At 38.8% G+C, this 21,566-nt stretch overlaps 2 protein-coding genes across 3 annotated transcripts; both read left to right on the top strand.

Moving 5' to 3' along the window:
* The first annotated feature begins 537 nt into the window (after positions 1 to 537).
* LOC149975914 (uncharacterized) lies at positions 538 to 14,191 on the top strand. The gene is made up of 11 exons (XM_090205301.1): positions 538 to 764; position 956; positions 7,682 to 7,735; positions 7,917 to 7,973; positions 8,089 to 8,181; positions 8,343 to 8,361; positions 8,472 to 8,503; positions 8,613 to 8,653; positions 9,315 to 9,381; positions 9,752 to 9,792; positions 14,099 to 14,191. Exons 1-11 carry the CDS (start codon positions 618 to 620, stop codon positions 14,189 to 14,191), a joined length of 645 nt encoding a protein of 214 aa, XP_090061427.1. The 5' UTR covers positions 538 to 617.
* On the top strand, positions 1,281 to 5,329 carry LOC110494969 (uncharacterized). Of its 2 annotated transcripts, XM_090205299.1 has the most exons (6): positions 1,281 to 1,476; positions 1,589 to 1,607; positions 1,718 to 1,749; positions 1,864 to 1,904; positions 2,594 to 2,660; positions 3,316 to 4,147. In XM_090205299.1, exons 1-6 carry the CDS (start codon positions 1,362 to 1,364, stop codon positions 3,318 to 3,320), a joined length of 279 nt encoding a protein of 92 aa, XP_090061425.1. In that variant the 5' UTR covers positions 1,281 to 1,361; the 3' UTR covers positions 3,321 to 4,147. The 2 variants fall into 2 exon arrangements, with proteins under 2 accessions (XP_090061425.1, XP_090061424.1); XM_090205298.1 differs by having other exon boundaries at positions 2,594 to 5,329.
* Positions 14,192 to 21,566: the final 7,375 nt, after the last annotated feature.

The raw sequence follows: 21,566 nt of genomic DNA, 5'->3' as shown, positions 1-21,566 counted from the left end.
AACTGGTCTTATCATCTCTATAATGAGGAGAAATATAATCTACCAGGGCAGGAAGCAATCTGTCCGTAGTGAATTTATAGTCCTACTTTTCCCACTTTGAATAGACAAGTCATGAAGGTATTTCAAAAGGACAACAACACCATGATGATAATTAATACAATCATGAATAATATGCTAATTTCATAAAATGTGTTTTCTCAGTGGGTTTAACTCCAGGTCTTAGATCTACTTTGCCTCCCAGCACGACAGTGAGTCATACAGAAGGTGTGTTGGGCCTCTAAATGACCATCTCTGCAAATAGTAATTATACAGTCAAGAGTTTAGATTACGGGCCTGTAAAATGAAGTGACCCAAATGTGAATGTAAAACCTTATTCTTGTGTAATCATATTGCTTCCCACTAGTTTCAACTGTTACTTGTACTTTTACCCCAGACACCACAGTGACAACAAATACCAGTAAGTAGATCCACCAATTTTAACTTAGTTTGCAAATACAATATCTTTGTTTACATTCATTCACTAAAGCTCTGACTGGTTAACTAATAGATGTATTCATAGCTGCTTGTAATTTCAGTCCAGATTTTTAACCACTTTTAGTCCATCTGATTTGTAGGTAATGTGTAGTGTACTTCTCTGTTTATGCTTATTGAAAAACCTTAGATATTACATTAACTTTCATTTGTTCTTGTGTAATATGAGTAATATCTTCTCACCAGGTTTGACTTCCCCTTTGACCCCTAGCAGGGCAGTGGATCCTTCATCAGTTCTCCTAATCATCTTTATCTAGTTAGCAAATATAAGTAAAACAAATAGAGTAGCTTTATCTTCTCCATGTTTTGTTTTTCCACATCACAAATTTGCCTCATTACAAAAAGAGGTTGATATTTGATTGATTAAAATCAACACATTTAGATGTATTTTTATAATCAGATCCAATGATTTGCTTTGCATCAGGGTCGACTGTTTGCTGTACTTTGACCACTGACACCCCGGCAAGTCCAACTGAAAGTAAGTATAGCCAATAGGTTTAATTGAATTTGCTAAATATTTGTGTCTAATAAAGCATAGACCAATTTTGCAAATATAGCCAAATGTAAATTCAGTCAAAGCTTTAGAATTAATCAAACCATTTGTCTCTTCTTAGAAATATTTACATAACTTGTTAACTGTCCTTCTCTTTGTTAACTGTCCTTCTATCTTGCATGTGACCAGGAGGTCAAAGCTCCACAGAAAGTGAAGTGGAATCAAACAGTCAAGAAAGCATTCTGGGTAAGAATCCTTTTCTAGCTGTCTTTTCTCACACATGAAAACAGAGCTGTGCACATTTTCTTAGAAGAACAAGAGCTGATGACCTCTGCTGATGTCATCATGTCACCAAATAGTGGGTCAATTGTGGCAGGCATCAGTGGGTGTGGCTTCTGGAGTGGGCGTGTTCCTGGTAGGATTGACAGCTGTCTGTTTCTGCAGGAGGACCAGTGAGTACATTTGATTCTGCAAAACAAATCATTTCAACATTTACTAATTTTATCATATTGTATAGGTTAGACTATATTCAATTTAATTAATTTAACCGCATTTGTTTTTCAGAGAAAACCAATTCTCAGAGGTAAGAATTCCCTTGTGAATATGATGCAGATTGTATCAACCTTTAGTTCTGTATTGTCCCTGATGAGATGTTCTTACCACAACCTTCTTATATACTTTTATGTTGTACAGACCTACAGCCAGACAGGATGATCACAGACAATGTACGTTCCAAAACAAAATACATCAAACATACACACACATACGACATACAGAACTATATACACGCATGTACAAACACTGTAATCAATCCCATTTTCATTGTGTTTCTGTTGTAGATGATTTGGTGTCTATGGGAGCGGTGAGCAGCGGAGTCATGGTGATTATTCTACATTACAGTGGAATCTGTACACATGTACCCCCCTGACAGAGGAGGCTGGTGGGATGAGTTATAGGAGGACAGGCTCATTGTAAAGGCTGGAATGAAATTAACGGAACAGAGTCAAACACATCACACACATCAAAACTACATGTTTGACTCCATTCCATTAATTCCATTTCAACAATTACAATGAGCCTGTCCTCCTATAACTCCTCTCACCAGCATCCTCTGCCCTCTGACTGTCTGATCTGAGGATCAAGACCTTAATGTTACATTAGTAGTGCTTCAACATATGAATGTTCAAAGTATCAAACTAACAGCTGTATTTATATGTCAATATTTCTAATTACCATATAAAGATGGATTTATTATTTATATTTGTATTTTTATTTATTACCAAATAAGATGTTCTTCACCAGAAATAATTTCTTGATACATTAATTCATGTTAAACCTTGTAAATGTGTTCCTAAATAGGTACAGAGTTTAGTCATATAAACTATTTTTGATTGCATTGGACATGTAGACCTCAGAATGACACAAATCCGACAAACACTTCCTGTGATACAAAGGAGGGTGCCGTTCATGTCACGAGTTAGAGAGTAGAATAGACAGACAGTTTGTTACGACTGGAGGATAAAAAGTCTCTATTTTCTCTCTCATCTTCTCCCTCTCTCTCTACTACAGGTGGATTCAGGAGATGCTGGAATCGATTCTCAGATCACTTCTGTACTGTCCACGTTCATGCCCTCAGGTTTGTCCCTCAGATCTCGGGACCATCTGCAAGTGCACAGCTACTGTACATGCTTAAACTTTGGGCCTAACCTTATCAACCTTATCAAAACGCATATATAACACTTAAAACAGAAATTAATGTGTCAGAGCATCAGCAGCGTGAGAATAGAGCTGTAGATCTGCAGGGGGGTTTGAGACATGAGGAGAAGTGTGAAATGACATCAAGCCTTGTTACTTGCACTTCTGTTTGGCTGTTACTAATGGAATAGGGCAAACTCGACTAAGTAACACACATGCAATGTAGACATGTAATATACACATGATCCCCCTCAAACACACACTCATACAAACATACACAACCTCTTACTCATGGAATTGTCTCTCTCTGTGATGTGCAGGTCCCGTTGATGTGGATTCACAGGCATTTGCAAATAAACATAAACACAACAAGTACAACACAAATGTCCTATTCATTGTATTATATTATATTGTTATATTATTATAATTATACATAGCATTGTTTTCACAGGCAGACTGACTCGAGGATAAAAGTATCTCTCTTTCTCTCACTGTGTTTTGACTTTCAGTCACATCCTCATAAAATACCCCTTATTTATTAAATTTACTGTACTGTAGATTCAAAGCCCTAAACTGAATCTGTTTCTTTTTTCTAGTCTGATACGTACCACGTATACAGCTCAATCCCCGACAGACCAGCAACCTCAGCCCAGCCGGATGGGTTGTACAGTCTGCAGACACACTGAAACTACACCTCTGGCTTTCTGTATCTATGTCTCACACATGTCACATGTCACATTCTCACACGACATCCTTTATTATCACTCATCCAGTTACTGTAAATAAGTTGATTAACAGGTAATATTTATACTGTATTACACATGGACAACTGGTTTCTGTTACATGTCTATCCATAATATCTGTTACTGTGTTAATATTTACATTTTGGGGATTTTGGAGGGGTCCGGGGCATACTCCCCTTTGAGCATTTTTCTTATTTCTTCTCCCTAGTAAATGCTAAATCTACTGTATTTAAGTATATTATGTTGACTGTTTGATACCTTCTTCCATAACAGTTGGATACAATTAATTTCCTATTGGGCAAAACATAATCCAAAACACAACCAAAACAAACTGCAAATGCATACAAACTCAAGTTTGTTCAGTCACAAGCTTGATGCATTTATTGGTTGCAAAGAATATAGGACCAAAATACATCATGCTTGACTACTTTAATACACTATAAATGAATTTGTCCAAATACTTGTGACTTCTTGAATTGGGGGGACTATATACATAAAGTGCTTTTTTATCTAAATGGTAAAACATACAATACCTTTAGAAAGTATTCACACCCCTTTACTTTTTCCAAATGTTGTTATGTTACAGCCTGAATTTAAATGTATGAAATGTAGATTTTTTTATGTCACTGGCCTACACACAATACCACAAAATGTCAAAGTGGAATTATATAAAAAAAAAAAAAAAGTGTCAATAAGTATTCAATTACTTTGTTATGGAAATCCAAAATAAGTTGAATAATACATTGCATGGACTCACTTTGTGTGCAATAACAGTGTTTAACACGATTTTTCATCTCTGTACATACAATTATCTGTAAAGTCGGTCAGTCACGTAGTGAATTTCAAGGACAGATTCAACCCCCCAAAAACAGGGAGGTTGTCTAATGCCTCACAAAGAAGGAAGCAGACGTTGAAAAAAGCAGACATTGAATATCCCTTTGAGCAAGGTGAAGTTATTAATTACACATTGGATGGTGTATCAATATACCCACTCACAACAAAGATACTGCCATCATTCATAACTTAGTTGCCGGAGAGGAAAAAACCCACTCAGAGATTTCACCATGAGGCCAATGAACAGTTACAGAGTTTAATGGCTGTGATAGGAGAAAAGTGAGGATGGATCAACAACATTGTAGTTAATCTACCAAACTAACCTAAATGACAGAGTGAAAAGAAGGAAGCTTGTACCTGTTTGCAGCAAGGCACTAAAGTAATACTGAAAAAACTGTGGCAAAGCAATTCACTTTTTGTCCTGAATACAAAATGTTATGTTTGGGGCAAATAGGATACAACACATTACTGAGTACCATTCTCCATATTTTCATGCACAGTGGTGGCTGCATCTTGTCATGGGTATACTTGTAATCATTAAGGGACTGGGGAGATTTTCAGGATGTAATGGAGCTAAACACAGGCAAAGTCCTAGAGGAAAACCTGGTCGAGTCTGCTTTCCACCAGACACTGGGAGATGAATTCACCTTTCAGCAGGATAATAACCTATAACACAAGGCTAAATATACACTGGAGTTGCTTACCAAGAACACAGTGAATGTTCCTGAGTGGCAGAGTTACAGTTTTGACTTGAATCTACTTGAAAATCTATGGCAAGACCTGAAAATGGTTGTCTAGCAACGATCAACAACCAATTGGACTAAGCTTGAAGAAATTTGAAAAGAATAATGGGCAAATGTTGCACAATCCAGGTGTTGAAAGCTCTTAGAGACGCAGAGACGCAGAAAGACTCACAGCTGTAATCGCTGCCAAAGGTGCTAATACAAAGTATTGACTCAGTGATGTAAAGACTTATCTAAATGAAATATTTCTGGATTTCATTTTCAAAAATGTAGCAAAAAATTACAAAAAACATGTTTTCACTTTGTCATAATGGGGTATTGTGTGTATGTTTTTTTTTAAATACATTTTGAATTCAGGCTGTAACACAATAGTAATAATAATAATAAGTCAAGGGGAATAAAAACTTTTTGAAAATACCCTAAAATAAAGGGGAAATTCTGTACTGTCGCCTTATATGAAACATTTTATCTCAAATGTAAAATACTGGAGTATAGAGCCAAATATATATTTTTAGCTTCACTGTCCAAATGCATATGGAGGGGAGTGTATGACCGATAAATGCTCCACATGTACGTCTCTATTTAAACAATCCTCTGACTCAGTCATACCTTACTGTGAAGTCAGACTAACAGTATGTAGCTGTCTGACAAATGGCATTGTTCATCCCTGATATGGCTGGTCATCTGTTCTTGGTCATCCTCCTTTTTGGTGAGTTATTTCTACATTTCTACAGTTTCATCATCTGTTTGTTCTACAGGATATTCCTCTTCTTCTCTCCCCTCTTTTAGTCTTTTACTTTTTACTCTTTTACTTTAGGAACTCTTGATATTTATGAATCTCATGGCTACGATGAGTATCTTATTCCATTAATCATCTTATTTATTTCTCTCTATCATTATTTTACAATTTGTTCAGTTAAGAATGACCACTGCTTGATCCCCATTAATGCATTACAGTAGAATACGCTACTTTACCAACTTGTGTGAAGTGTTCAGGTGTCTCCTGTTAAAACATAATTTTTGAATGGCAGACGATGATAATCTATTTGATCATTTCTAGATACGTTCCAATCCATCAAAGCCCAAGGTCAGTATCATTATTATGAGTTTTTAGTTACCCAGTAAAAATATTATAATAATCATGGTATGAGATGTTTTTTCACAGTAGAGACTCACTATCCATCGATGCACAGTCATCCTGCGCCTATCACTATTCTTGGTAAAATAGTATTATTATTATGAATACACTGATCTGATTGGCTCACTGTAATCAGATTGGAATATGTAATGTCATGCTAACATATACAGACGATTTAGTTCTTACTATTTTCGTTATCTGGTAAAGAAAGAGGTGTGTATTCTCATTAACATACAGTATGGACAGTTATTGATGTGTTCTCCTCACAGGGAAACTGCAGAAACCAAACATTAGTGTCAATGACGAATCATCTCATGACATCACTATTGCCTGTGTACTTCCTGAGTCTGCCAGTGATGGTCATAGCTGTAACCTGTACACTGGAGACCAGCCTCAGGCCTACAAAGAGGCTTGGGTGAGGAGATTTAACGCAGCATCATCCAAACTATTCTGTACCTTCAGTGTTACTAAGAATGATCTGTTCAGGCATCTGCAGTTGGAGAGAGATGTGAGCTGTGACTATAGAGTGAACACAGGATCACACTCTCTGTCTCCCCGCAGTGATAAATACATAATTACAGGTAAGATACTTACATAAACAAATACAGAAATATGTATAATATGTAAAAAATTTAAGTGCAGACTTATTAGTACGGGCAAAAACTGGTTGAATAAACGTTGTTTATACGTCTTTTCAACAAAAAATAGTTTTCCCTTCTGATGACATTAAGTCAACGTGGAAAATGTATTGGAATTGCCAAAATTATTTAGGGAATGTTGTTTTTTTTTCACCCAACTTGAACCTAAATCCATTAACATGGCTGAAATGTTGATTTCACTTTGAATTCACATTAGTCGACAACTCAATCAAATGTAAATCAAAACTAGGTGTGGAACTGATGTCTGTGTTCATTGGGCAAATGCTTAATTTATTGCTAACTTATTTTGAACAAATCAATTAGTTTTAATTCATATTTTTAAATCACAGTCCAAGTTAATTCAAAGTAGTTATGCAAATCATCAGTCCATGTCATGTTTATGACCATCATGATTTGACTTTGCATTGTTAAATACTATAGGCTCTTTGGTATATTTGTATATGTTGAATAGTGTGCCTTGTACTTCATTAAGTTGTTGTCCTCTCAAATCAAATCAAATGTATTTATATAGCCCTTCGTACATCAGCTGATATCTCAAAGTGCTGTACAGAAACCCAGCCTAAAACCCCAAACAGCAAGCAATGCAGGTGTAGAAGCACGGTGGCTAGGAAAAACTCCCTAGAAAGGCCAAAACCTAGGAAGAAACCTAGAGAGGAACCAGGCTATGTGTGGTGGCCAGTCCTCTTCTGGCTGTGCCGGGTGGAGATTATAACAGAACATGGCCAAGATGTTCAAATGTTCATAGATGACCAGCATGGTCGAATAATAATAGGGCAGAACAGTTGAAACTGGAGCAGCAGCACGTCTTTTTTTATAATCAGATCCAATGATTTGCTTCGCATCAGGGTCGACTGTTTGCTGTACTTTGACCACTGACACCCCAGCGAGTCCAACTGAAAGTAAGTTTAGCCAATAGGTTTCATTTAGTTTGCTAAATATTTTTGTCTATTAAAGCATAAACCAATTTTGCAAATATAGCCAAATGTAAATTCAGTCAAAGCTTTAGAATTAATCAAACAATTTGTCTCTTCTTTACACAACTTTGTTATTAAGTTGTCCTTCTCTCTTGCATGTGCCCAGGAGGTCAAAGCTCCACAGAAAGTGAAGTGGAATCAAACAGTCAAGAAAGCATTCTGTGTAAGAATCCTTTTCTAGTTGTCTTTTCTCACACATATGAAAACAGAGCTGTGCACGTTTTCTTAGAAGAACAAGAGCTAATGACCTCTCCTGATGTCATCATCTCACCAAATAGTGGGGCAATTATGGCAGGCAGCAGTGGGTGTGGCTTCTGGAGTGGGCGTGCTCCTGGTAGGATTGACAGCTGTCTGTCTCTGCAGGAGGACCAGTGAGTACATTTGATTTTGCAAAACAAATCATTTGAAAATTTACCGTGCTAACATTAATGTAAGTGCCTTTGGCATGGGTTCATTTATCAACTCATTTTGATCATATTGTATAGGTTAGACTATATTCAATGTAATTAATTTAGCCTCATTTGTTTTTCAGAGAAAACCAATTCTCAGAGGTAAGAATTCCCTTGTGAATATGATGCAGATTGTATCAACATTTAGTTCTGTATTGTCCATGATGAGATGTTCTTACCACAACCTTCTTATATACTTTTATGTTGTACAGACCTACAGCCAGACAGGATGATCACAGACAATGTATGTTCCAAACAAAATACATCAAACATACACACACATACGACATACAGAACTGTATACACGCATGTACAAACACTGTAATCCCATTTTCATTGTGTTTCTGTTGTAGATGATTTGGTGTCTATGGGAGCGGTGAGCAGCGGAGTCATGGTGATTATTCTACATTACAGTGGAATCTGTACACATGCACCCCTCTGACAGAGGAGGCTGGTGGGATGAATTATAGGAGGACAGACTCATTGTAATGGCTGGAATGAAATTAACGGAACAGAGTCAAACACATCACACACATCAAAACTACATGTTTGACTCCATTCCATTAATTCCATTTCAACAATTACAATGAGCCTGTCCTCCTATAACTCCTCTCACCAGCATCCTCTGCTCTCTGACTGTCTGATCTGAGGATCAAGACCTTAATGTTACATTAGTAGTGCTTCAACATATGAATGTTCAAAGTATCAAATCAACAGCTATATTTATTTACAGATTTATATGGCAATTTATATTTATTATCAAATAAGATGTTTTTCCCCAGAAATAATTTCTTAATACATTAATTCATGTTAAACCTTGTAAATGTGTTCCTAAGTAGGTACAGAGTTTAGTCTTATAAACTATTTTTGATCAAATAACCTACATCTTGCATTGGACATGTGTAGACCTCAGAATAACACAAAACCCACAAACACTTCCTGTGATACAAAGGAAGGTGCAGTTCATGTCTCGAGTTAGAGAATAGAATAGACAGACAGTTTGTTACGACTGGAGGATAAAACGTCTCTCTCTTCTCCCTTTCTCTCCACTACAGGTGGATTCAGGAGATACTGGAATCGATTCTCAGATCACTTCTGTACTGTACACATTCATGCCCTCAGGTTTGTCCCTCAGAACTCAGAACCATCTGCACGTGCACAGCTACTGTACATGCTTAAACTTTGGGCCTAACCATATCAACCTTAACAAAACGCATATATGACACTTAAAACAGAAATGAATGTATCAGAGCATCAGCAGCGTGAGAATAGAGCTGTAGATCTGTTTGAGACATGAGGAGACGTGTGAAATGACATCAAGACTTGTTACTTGCACTTCTTCTGTTTGGCTGTTAGTAATGGAATAGGGCAATCTCGACTAAGTAACACACATGCAATGTAGACATGTGAAATACACATGACCCCCCTCAAACACACAATCATACATACACAACCTCTTACTCATGGAATTGTCTCTCTCTGTGATGTGCAGGTCCCGTTGATGTGGATACACAGGCATTTGCAAATGAACTTGTAAGTACTGCACAAATAATTGCATGGAGTATAGATATATCGTTATACAATTCATTGTATTATATTGTTATATTATGATATGTAGCATTGTTTTCACAGACAGACTGACTAGAAGATTAAAGTCTCTCTCTCTCTCTCTCGCTCTCTCTCTCAATTCAATTCAATTCAATTCAATTCAAGGGCTTTATTGGCATGGGAAACATGTGTTAACATTGCCAAAGCAAGTGAGGTAGACAACATACAAAGTGAATATATAAAGTGAAAAACAAAAAAAATTAACAGTAGACATTACACATACAGAGGTTTGAAAACAGTAAAGACATTACAAATGTCATATTATATATATATATATACAGTGTTTTAACAATATACAAATGGTTAAAGGACACAAGATAAAATAAATACGCATAAATATGGGTTGTATTTACAATGGTGTGTGTTCTTCACTGGTTGCCCTTTTCTCGTGGCAACAGGTCACAAATCTTGCTGCTGTGATGGCACACTGTGGAATTTCACCCAGTAGATATGGGAGTTTTTCAAATTTGGATTTGTTTTCGAATTCTTTGTGGATCTGTGTAATCTGAGGGAAATATGTATCTCTAATATGGTCATACATTGGGCAGGAGGTTAGGAAGTGCAGCTCAGTTTCCACCTCATTTTGTGGGCAGTGAGCACATAGCCTGTCTTCTCTTGAGAGCCATGTCTGCCTACGGCGGCCTTTCTCAATAGCAAGGCTATGCTCACTGAGTCTGTACATAGTCAAAGCTTTCCTTAATTTTGGGTCAGTCACAGTGGTCAGGTATTCTGCCGCTGTGTACTCTCTGTTTAGGGCCAAATAGCATTCTAGTTTGCTCTGTTTTTTTGTTAATTCTTTCCAATGTGTCAAGTAATTATCTTTTTGTTTTCTCATGATTTGGTTGGGTCTAATTGTGCTGTTGTCCTGGGGCTCTGTAGGGTGTGTTTGTGTTTGTGAACAGAGCCCCAGGACCAGCTTGCTTAGGGGACTCTTCTCCAGGTTCATCTCTCTGTAGGTGATGGCTTTGTTATTGAAGGTTTGTGAATCACTTCCTTTTAGGTGGTTGTAGAATTTGACGGCTCTTTTCTGGATTTTGATAATTAGTGGGTATCGGCCTAATTCTGCTCTGCATGCTTTATTTGGTGTTCTACGTTGTACACGGAGGATATTTTTGCAGAATTCTGCGTGCAGAGTCTCAATTTGGTGTTTGTCCCATTTTGTGAAGTCTTGGTTGGTGAGCGGACCCCAGACCTCACAACCATAAAGGGCAATGGGCTCTATGACTGATTCAAGTATTTTTTGCCAAATCCTAATTGGTATGTTGAAATTTATGTTTCTTTTGATGGCATAGAATGCCCTTCTTGCCTTGTCTCTCAGATCGTTCACAGCTTTGTGGAAGTTACCTGTGGCGCTGATGTTTAGGCCAAGGTATGTATAGTTTTTTGTGTGCTCTAGGGCAACAGTGTCTAGATGGAATTTGTATTTGTGGTCCTGGTGACTGGACCTTTTTTGGAACACCATTATTTTGGTCTTACTGAGATTTACTGTCAGGGCCCAGGTCTGACAGAATCTGTGCATAAGATCTAGGTGCTGCTGTAGGCCCTCCTTGGTTGGTGACAGAAGCACCAGATCATCGGCAAACAGCAGACATTTGACTTCGGATTCTAGCAGGGGGAGGCCGGGTGCTGCAGACTTTTCTAGTGCCCGCGCCAATTCGTTGATATATATGTTGAAGAGGGTGGGGCTTAAGCTGCATCCCTGTCTAACCCCACGACCCTGTGTGAAGAAATGTGTGTGTTTTTTGCCAATTTTAACCGCACACTTGTTGTTTGTGTACATGGATTTTATAATGTTGTATGTTTTACCCCCAACACCACTTTCCATCAGTTTGTATAGCAGACCCTCATGCCAGATTGAGTCGAAGGCTTTTTTGAAATCAACAAAGCATGAGAAGACTTTGCCTTTGTTTTGGTTTGTTTGGTTGTCAATTAGGGTGTGCAGGGTGAATACATGGTCTGTTGTACGGTAATTTGGTAAAAAGCCAATTTGACATTTGCTCAGTACATTGTTTTCATTGAGGAAATGTACGAGTCTGCTGTTAATAATAATGCAGAGGATTTTCCCAAGGTTACTGTTGACACATATTCCACGGTAGTTGTTGGGGTCAAATTTGTCTCCACTTTTGTGGATTGGGGTGATCAGTCCTTGGTTCCAAATATTGGGGAAGATGCCAGAGCTAAGTATGATGTTAAAGAGTTTTAGTATAGCCAATTGGAATTTGTTGTCTGTATATTTGATCATTTCATTGAGGATACCATCAACACCACAGGCCTTTTTGGGTTGGAGGGTTTTTATTTTGTCCTGTAACTCATTCAATGTAATTGGAGAATCCAGTGGGTTCTGGTAGTCTTTAATAGTTGATTCTAAGATCTGTATTTGATCATGTATATGTTTTTGCTCTTTATTCTTTGTTATAGAGCCAAAAAGATTGGAGAAGTGGTTTACCCATACATCTCCATTTTGGATAGATAATTCTTCTTGTTGTTGTTTGTTTAGTGTTTTCCAATTTTCCCAGAAGTGGTTAGAGTCTATGGATTCTTCAATTGCATTGAGCTGATTTCTGACATGCTGTTCCTTCTTTTTCCGTAGTGTATTTCTGTATTGTTTTAGTGATTCACCATAGTGAAGGTGTAGACTCAGGTTTTCCGGGTCTCTATGTTTTTGGTTGGACAGGTTTCTCAATTTCTTTCTTAGATTTTTGCATTCTTCATCAAACCATTTGTCATTATTGTTAATTTTTTTCGGTTTTCTATTTGAGATTTTTAGATTTGATAGGGAAGCTGAGAGGTCAAATATACTGTTAAGATTTTCTACTGCCAAGTTTACACCTTCACTATTACAGCGGAACGTTTTACCCAGGAAATTGTCTAAAAGGGATTGAATTTGTTGTTGCCTAATTGTTTTTTGGTAGGTTTCCAAACTGCATTCCTTCCATCTATAGCATTTCTTAATGTTGCTCAGTTCCTTTGGCTTTGATGCCTCATGAATGATTATTGCTCTGTTTAAGTAGACTGTGATTTTGCTGTGGTCTGATAGGGGTGTCAGTGGGCTGACTGTGAACGCTCTGAGAGACTCTGGGTTGAGGTCAGTGATAAAGTAGTCTACAGTACTACTGCCAAGAGATGAGCTATAGGTGTACCTACCATAGGAGTCCCCTCGAAGCCTACCGTTGACTATGTACATACCCAGCGTGCGACAGAGCTGCAGGAGTTGTGACCCGTTTTTGTTGGTTATGTTGTCATAGTTGTGCCTAGGGGGGCATATGTGGGAGGGAATGCTGTCACCTCCAGGCAGGTGTTTGTCCCCCTGTGTGCTGAGGGTGTCAGGTTCTTGTCCGGTTCTGGCATTTAGGTCGCCACAGACTAGTACATGTCCCTGGGCCTGGAAATGATTAATTTCCCCCTCCAGGATGGAGAAGCTGTCTTCATTAAAATATGGGGATTCTAGTGGGGGGATATAGGTAGCACACAGGAGGACATTTTTCTCTGTTAGGATAATTTCCTTTTGAATTTCTAGCCAAATGTAAAATGTTCCTGTTTTGATTAATTTAATGGAGTGAGTTAGGTCTGCTCTATACCAAATTAGCATACCCCCTGAGTCCCTTCCCTGTTTCACACCTGGTAGTTTGGTGGATGGGACTACCAGCTCTCTGTAACCTAGAGGGCAACCAGTGGGTCCATCTCCTCTATACCAGGTTTCTTGCAGGATGACAATGTCTGTATTACCGATTTCTTTGGTGAAGTCCGGGTTTCTGCTCTTTAGGCCAAAGGCAGATGACCTCAGGCCTTGGATATTCCAGGATAATATAGTGAAGGCTTTTTGTTCCATAGAGTGTCCAATGTTGTTGGTCGTGGTTTCTCTCTCTCTCTCACCTCTGACAACTCTATAGTGGCTCCCGAGTGTCACTGCATCTCAGTGCTAGAGGCGTCACAACAGACACCCTGGTTCAAATCCAGGCTGTTTCACACCAGGCCGTGATTAGGAGTCCCACAGGGCGGCATACAATTGTCCGGGTTTGGCCAGTGTAGGCAGTCATTGTAAATAAGAATTTGTTCTTAACTGACTTGCCTCGTAAAATAAAGGTTAAAAAAAAATGTAAAGTCTCTCTTACTGAGTTTTATGACTTTCAGTTTAAGATTGGTGTTACATCCTCATAAAATTTCCCTTGTGAATTTCATTTACTGTACTGTAGATTCGAAGCCCTAAAGTGAATCTGTTTCTTTTCTCTAGTCTGATATGTACCATGTATACAGCTCAATCCCCGACAGACCAGCAACCTCAGCCCAGCCGGATGGGTTTTACAGTCTTCTGCAGACACACTGAAACTACACCACTGGCTCTCTGTATGTCTCACATAAATATTGTTTCTTTCAGGATGTCCTTTATTTATCACACATCATGTTACTTTAAATTAGTAGCTAAAACATCTACCACAGTGCCGTTTCTGTTTATAAGCGACATACAGTAAGCAGCCGCTAGAGGCCCCTCCGCCCTCCAAAAACAACCGTAGGATAGTAGAATACACTGACAGTCACTCAATAAATCTCATGACAGCTAAGATTTTATAGATTGCTAGGCCCAGTTAGTCTCGCCAGCTATCTAAGCCTTGTGGTAATGGCCAAATTACTGCCCAGGGGCCCTGACCTCCAGGGGGCCCCCAATAATTTTGTTAGTCACTCTCACTCAGATATCAAATGAACATGGCATAAGTCATGGCAAATGTTTAGAATTGCAGTAAATTAGCTTTAAAACCGAATGTTATTATTTCAACGACACGGGCATACTGTGTTGAATTGTAGGACATTAAGTTATCTCCGCCCCATGGCAAAATGAGTAGAACTGCAGGACATTAACTTTAAAGCTCCAAATGTTTCTCTTCGCCTCCATGAGTGGGGCCACTAAAATGTTTTGTCGGTGAGGTGGGCAAATCTCGCATAGGGCCCTCAAAATGCTTGGAACTGCCGTAATTTACTGTATCACACATGGAAACCTGGATTGTGTTACATGCCTATCCATAATATCTGTTAATATGTTAGTATTTTTATTTGGGGATTTTGGAGGTGTCCGTGGCATACTCCCCTTTAAATATTTTTAAGTAAATGCCCAAATAAATATACACTGTATTTATATATATTCTGTCATCTGTGTGATACCTCCTTCTATAACGGTTTGATAAAATTGACTAAATAAAATATATTTGTGATCAAAATCGATAGATACAGACAATTAAAAATCAATAAATATATAACATATTCACACAATGCAAAAAACAGGTAAATAGGAAATTAAGATAAATTAATTGAAATTAAGTCATTAGATCCAAAGTGGTATTGATAAGACATTTTTCTTGGTGAAATTCATCTTGTGTTTAAATATGCTTATAATATAAGCCCCCCCCCCCCCAAAAAAAAAAAAACTGGGGGAAAAGTCTAATGTTAATTTAACAATTTTTGCGCCAAAAGTTATCAACCCCAAAAGCCCAATCTTATAGCAAAAGTATTGATATTGATATTGCCCACATACTTTGTTACAAGCTACAAAATATAACATTTTGGTTTTAAAAATGTTTACATTGTTGGCAAAACCGAAAAATATAGATTACCTAAATGCTATTCAAATCTCCAAATGTCTCCATGTTTACTTGCTATTTTCCAAGTTCCCAGTTTAATTTATACTTACTCAGCACATCAGTCGCTCCTACAATGTGTAGTGTTGTAGACACATTCTAGCCGTTAAGTCCAATGACTGCGGAGTGGTTAAGATGTAAATGGTGTGAGAACACAACTTCATTACATTGTTTTCCAGTTACCATGAGCTTACATTCTGTTTCGATGCACACTTGAGCCCAGCGGTCAGGGATTATGGTGATGACTTTGTTTGTTGAAAAGGGGTGGCTCCCCCCTCACCTCATATACACTGTACACACTGTGCATAGATCTTTCTATTGTGTTATTGACTGTACGTTTGTTTCTGTGTAACTGTGTGTTGTTTTTGTTGCACTGCTTTGCTTCATCTTGGCCAGGTCGCAGTTGTAAATGAGAACTTGTTCTCAACTGGCCTACCTGGTTAAATAAAGGTAAAATAAAATAAAATACAAAATAAATCCCTCTTCAATGAGACCTTTAAGTTACAGTAAATACAAATCCTATGTTTTTTGCTCAACCATTCCCTCATCTTTTTTAGTATTTTACATGATTTGATTTTGATGTTGATTATTCAAGATAATGCAAAAAATATGTACTGTTGTAAACGTCACATTTTCTGGCCAGTGGTAAAGATCAAGGTGCTATTTTTCTTTCAGTCCATATACAGTGTATTTGGAAAGTATTCAGACCCCTTGACTTTTTCCACATTTTGTTACGTTATAGCCTTATTATAAAATTGATTAATTAGTCCCCCCCGCCCAATTAATCTACACATAATGACAAAGCAAAAACAGATTTTTAGACAAAGGCTTTTAGACAAACTGAACATTAGATTTAAAAAAGTATTCAGACCCATTACTCAGTACTTTTCTGAAGCACCTTGGGCAGCAATTACAGCCTCAAGTCTTCTTGGGTATGATGCTACAAGCTTGGCACACCTGTATTTGGGGAGTTTCTCCCATTCTTTCCAGAACGTCTCAAGCTCTGTTAGGCTGGATGGGGAGCGTCGCTGCACAGCTATTATCAGATCTCTCCAGGGATGTTTGATCGGGTTCAAGTCCGGGTTCTGGCTGGGCCGCTCAAGGACATTCAGAGACTTGTCCCAAAGCCACACCTGCCCTGTCTTGGCTGTGTGCTTAAGGTCCTTATCCTCGTGGAAGGTAAACCTTCGACCCAGTCTGAGGTCCTGAGTACTCTGGAGGAGGTTTTCGTCAATAATCTCTCTGTACTTTGCTCTGTTCATCTTTTCCTCGATCCTGACAAGTGTCCCAGTCCCTGCTGCTGAAAAACATCCCTACGGCATGATGTTGCCACCACCATGCTTCACCATAGGTATTGTGCAAGGTTTCCTCCAGACATGATGCTTGGCATTCATGCCAAAGACTTCAATCTTGGTTTCATCAGACCAGAGAATCTTGTTTCTCATGGTCTGAGAGTCCTTAAGGTGCTGTTTGGCAAACTCTAAGCTGGCTGTCATGTGCCGTTTGCTGAGCAGTGGCTTCTGTCTGGCTACTCTACCATAAAGGCCTTATTGGTGGAGTGCTGCAAAGATGGTTTTCTGTTTGGATGGTTCTCCCATCTCCACAGAGGAACTCTGGTGCTCTGTCAGAGTGACCATCAGGTTCTTGGTCACCTCCCGGACCAAGGCCCTTTTCCCCTGATTTTCCCAGAGACAGATAATGCTTAGTCCTGGACTAAAAATATTATTCAAAGGACAATTTATAGATGATCTGTACTGTGGTTTCACACAGTCTACAGATCACATACCAACCAGTAAGTGTATGTTGTCACGTATCCACACCTGCAAACAGGTGCACGAGTGCACACATGCACACGCACCCACACACACACACAACACAGTACGGTGAAAAGTTAGACAAGACTCTTGCCGCATCCTGTCCTTCTGAAACTTCAGCCTATCATATTTCAGAGACTAGTTGTGTTGAGGAGATTGACAGAGGTACTGTTGAACCAAACCTCAGATACATCTAACTGAAACTATTCAACCACTTTACCTGACAATTGTAGCAAGATTTAAAAAAAAACTAAACTAAATTCACCCTCCAAAATCACCATTATGAGAAATGTATTCATGCTTCTGAACATTACAACAAGCACCACTTGTCATGTTATATTTCCATGGAAATGTTCAGTGTTGTAGTTTACTGCTTATGTATCTGCACCTCTACCTTATTAAGCTAATAACTACAGTAGATAGGAAAAATATTGCCTCTAATGCACAATATGGAGAGTCATATGGAGACACAGCAAGACTGTTTCTTACTTTTGGATGTTGGCAATATATACTGCTGTTGTACATGAAACCTGCTTTTATTGTGCAGTGTAGTTAAAAAGAAAGCCTGAATAAAATATAGTTATTTCCTCTGACAGATAAGCAAATGGTTTTGGCTCATGTTAGGAGCAGGAGACATTTACCTCTAATCATACCAGTTGATGGACTTTCTTTGTGGTTTCCTGTGAGTAGGCTCCTCGTCTTCCTCTCTATTAATAGAATTATCTCAGTCACAGACACAGTACTTATTATGTAGTTTGTGATAGTCTGTTTCTCTGAAACATTGCGTTATTCACCCCTGATCTGGCTCGTTATCTGTTTTTGATCATCCTCCTTTGCTGTGAGTTATTCCTCTGATCCAACTCTTGCACTAGTATATATACACTGTGTACAGCTATATCGTTGGTATTGAGTCCAATGAATTCTGGGGAGATCATTTGAGATGTGGTGATCTGTTGCCTTACTATTGGATAATATTATATTAATGTTGACCCTGACCTCTGACATGACCTTTGACCCTTAAACAGCAGTTACTGCCTTCTTCCTTGGCATGATATGTTGCAATGGCAGGGTAATACCAAAGCAAAGAGCAGTGTCTGCCATTTTCATTTGTTAGTTTACTATTCTTCTCATGTATATTATTAATTAAAGAGCAGTGTAATTCCTGACAGTGAAGCAGAGTTCAAACTGCATTCTTCGTGTGTCTTCCACTAAGATACCAGTTGCATTTACATGGAGATGTAGGTTCTGCGTCAGTCACAATACATACTGTGTTTTACAACTAGCCCATGTCTTGTTATAAGAATACTTGTGAAAAGCAACACTGCAATTGTTTGAATTACATTAAATGATTACCTATCTTGTAATATATAATGATGCATTGGAACATGGTAGAAGAATGCCATAGGGTAATACTAATTATAACAAATTACCATGAGATTGCAAAGTAAATGATTTGTATACACTACCGGTGTAGTGTAACAACTACTCATTTAAGGATTTTTCTTTATTTTTACTATTTTACCTAATAGTGAAGACATCAAAACTATGAAATAACACATATGGAATCATGTAGTAACCAAGAAAGTGTTAAACAAATCAAAATATATTTTATATTTGAGATTCTTCAAATAGCCACCCTTTGCCTTGATGACAGCTTTGCACACTCTTGGCATTCTTTCAACCAGCTTCACATGGAATGCTTTTCTAACAGTCTTGAAGGAGTTCCCACATATGCTGAGCACTTGTTGGCTGCTTTTCCTTCACTCTGTGGTCCGACTCATCATTGGTTAGAGCGTTGGGCCAGTAATTGAAAGGTTGCTAGATCAAATCCCCGAGCTGACAAGGTAAAAATCTGTCGCTCTGCCCCTGAACAAGGCAGTTAACCCACTGTTCCTAGGCTGTCATTGTAAATAAGAAATTGTTATTAACTGACTTGCCTAGTTAAATAAAGGTCGAATAAAACATTAAAATAAATCATGTCAAAGTGGAATAATGTCAACAACAAAAAAAGTGTGAATGAGTATTCAACACCTTTGTTATGGAAATCCAAAATAAGTTCAGAAGTAAAATTTTGCTAAACAAGTCGCATAATACTTTGCATGGACTCACTCTGTGTGCAATAATAGTGTTTAACATGATTTTTTAATGACTATCGGATCTTTGTACCCCACACATGCAATTATCTGTAAAGTCGGTCAGTCGCGTTGTGAATTTCAAACACATATTCAAACAACAATACCAGGGAGGTTGTCTAATGCCTTACAAAGAAGGACACTTACTGGTAAAATTACACAATTACACTTTGGATGGGGTATCAATATAAACAGTCACAACAAATATACTGGAATCATTCCTAACTTAGTTGCTGGAGAGAAAGAAACCCGCTAAGAGATTTTTACCATGAGGCCAATGGTGACTTTAAAACAGAGTTTAATGACGCGCAGCCACACCTTCTCCATGCTGCTCTTCGTCGTTCTCCTCGCCTTCCTGTGGAGGAACTGGGAGGTCATCTCGCAGTAACTGGATCGCTTCCTGATGTCCCCGAGTTGACCTACAGGGGTGGGGCTCTCTCAATGAGTGACGAAGGGAGGCGACAGCGGGGCAGAGCTCCCTGAACAATGAGGGACAGAGGCGGGGCCTGGTGTGAGGGGCGGGGTACGACTGACTAACAAACCCGTACTCTGCCTCTGATGCATGTGGTGGAGCCAGGCCAACACAGGGCGGGCTTAGCGGAAAGGAGGAGGATGATGAGGAGCCAGTGAAATTGTTTACACGTGGAAGACATTTTCTTGCAAAAACATCCTGTGGAGGACTGCAATAGCATCGAATAGTCCCCGCGATATGCAACTGTTCAAGGAAGTCAGGAACCAACACACAGTCAGTCAGGAAAGCAAAGGCTAGCTTTTTCAAACAGAATTTTGCATCCTGTAGCTCTAACTCCCAAAAGTTTTGAGACACTGTGAAGTCCATGGAGAACAAGAGCACCTCCTCCCAGCTGTCCACTGCACTGAGGCTAGGCGAAAAGGTCACCACTGATACAGTGCCTTGCGAAAGTATTCGGCCCCCTTGAACTTTGCGACCTTTTGCCACATTTCAGGCTTCAAACATAAAGATATAAAACTGTATTTTTTGTGAAGAATCAACAACAAGTGGGACACAATCATGAAGTGGAACGACATTTATTGGATATTTCAAACTTTTTTAACAAATCAAAAACTGAAAAATTGGGCGTGCAAAATTATTCAGCCCCCTTAAGTTAATACTTTGTAGCGCCACCTTTTGCTGCGATTACAGCTGTAAGTCGCTTGGGGTATGTCTCTATCAGTTTTGCACATCGAGAGACTGAATTTTTTTCCCATTCCTCCTTGCAAAACAGCTCGAGCTCAGTGAGGTTGGATGGAGAGCATTTGTGAACAGCAGTTTTCAGTTCTTTCCACAGATTCTCGATTGGATTCAGGTCTGGACTTTGACTTGGCCATTCTAACACCTGGATATGTTTATTTTTGAACCATTCCATTGTAGATTTTGCTTTATGTTTTGGATCATTGTCTTTTGGAAGACAAATCTTCGTCCCAGTCTCAGGTCTTTTGCAGACTCCATCAGGTTTTCTTCCAGAATGGTCCTGTATTTGGCTCCATCCATCTTCCCATCAATTTTAACCATCTTCCCTGTCCCTGCTGAAGAAAAGCAGGACCAAAACCATGATGCTGCCACCACTATGTTTGACAGTGGGGATGGTGTGTTCAGCTGTGTTGCTTTTACGCCAAACATAACGTTTTGCATTGTTGCCAAAAAGTTACATTTTGGTTTCATCTGACCAGAGCACCTTCTTCCACATGTTTGGTGTGTCTCCCAGGTGGCTTGTGTCAAACTTTAAACAACACTTTTTATGGATATCTTTAAGAAATGGCTTTCTTCTTGCCACTCTTCCATAAAGGCCAGATTTGTGCAATATATGACTGATTGTTGTCCTATGGACAGAGTCTCCCACCTCAGCTGTAGATCTCTGCAGTTCATCCAGAGTGATCATGGGCCTCTTGGCTGCCTCTCTGATCAGTCTTCTCCTTGTATGAGCTGAAAGTTTAGAGGGACGGCCAGGTCTTGGTAGATTTGCAGTGGTCTGATACTCCTTCCATTTCAATATTATCGCTTGCACAGTGCTCCTTGGGATGTTTAAAGCTTGGGAAATCTTTTTGTATCCAAATCCGGCTTTAAACTTCTTCACAACAGTATCTCGGACCTGCCTGGTGTGTTCCTT

This window comes from Oncorhynchus mykiss, chromosome 17 (genome assembly GCF_057628025.1).
Source record: "Oncorhynchus mykiss isolate SJ-2025 chromosome 17, ASM5762802v1, whole genome shotgun sequence".
Classification (NCBI taxonomy): domain Eukaryota; kingdom Metazoa; phylum Chordata; class Actinopteri; order Salmoniformes; family Salmonidae; genus Oncorhynchus; species Oncorhynchus mykiss.
The sequence above is the reverse complement of the archived record's forward strand: the minus strand, read 5'-3'. Positions and strand labels throughout refer to the sequence as shown.

Bases quoted from the DNA above. Each gene is read 5' to 3' on its own strand.
- LOC149975914 (XM_090205301.1), top strand. From the start codon at position 618: ATGTGTAGTGTACTTCTCTGTTTATGCTTATTGAAAAACCTTAGATAT. The intron at 7,974-8,088 runs GTAAGAATCCTT...CTCACCAAATAG, and splicing joins CAGTCAAGAAAGCATTCTGT to TGGGGCAATTATGGCAGGCA. The intron at 8,654-9,314 runs GTGATTATTCTA...TCTCCACTACAG, and splicing joins CGGTGAGCAGCGGAGTCATG to GTGGATTCAGGAGATACTGG.
- LOC110494969 (XM_090205298.1), top strand. From the start codon at position 1,362: ATGTCATCATGTCACCAAATAGTGGGTCAATTGTGGCAGGCATCAGTG. The intron at 1,750-1,863 runs GTACGTTCCAAA...TTTCTGTTGTAG, and splicing joins ACAGGATGATCACAGACAAT to ATGATTTGGTGTCTATGGGA. The intron at 1,905-2,593 runs GTGATTATTCTA...TCTCTACTACAG, and splicing joins CGGTGAGCAGCGGAGTCATG to GTGGATTCAGGAGATGCTGG.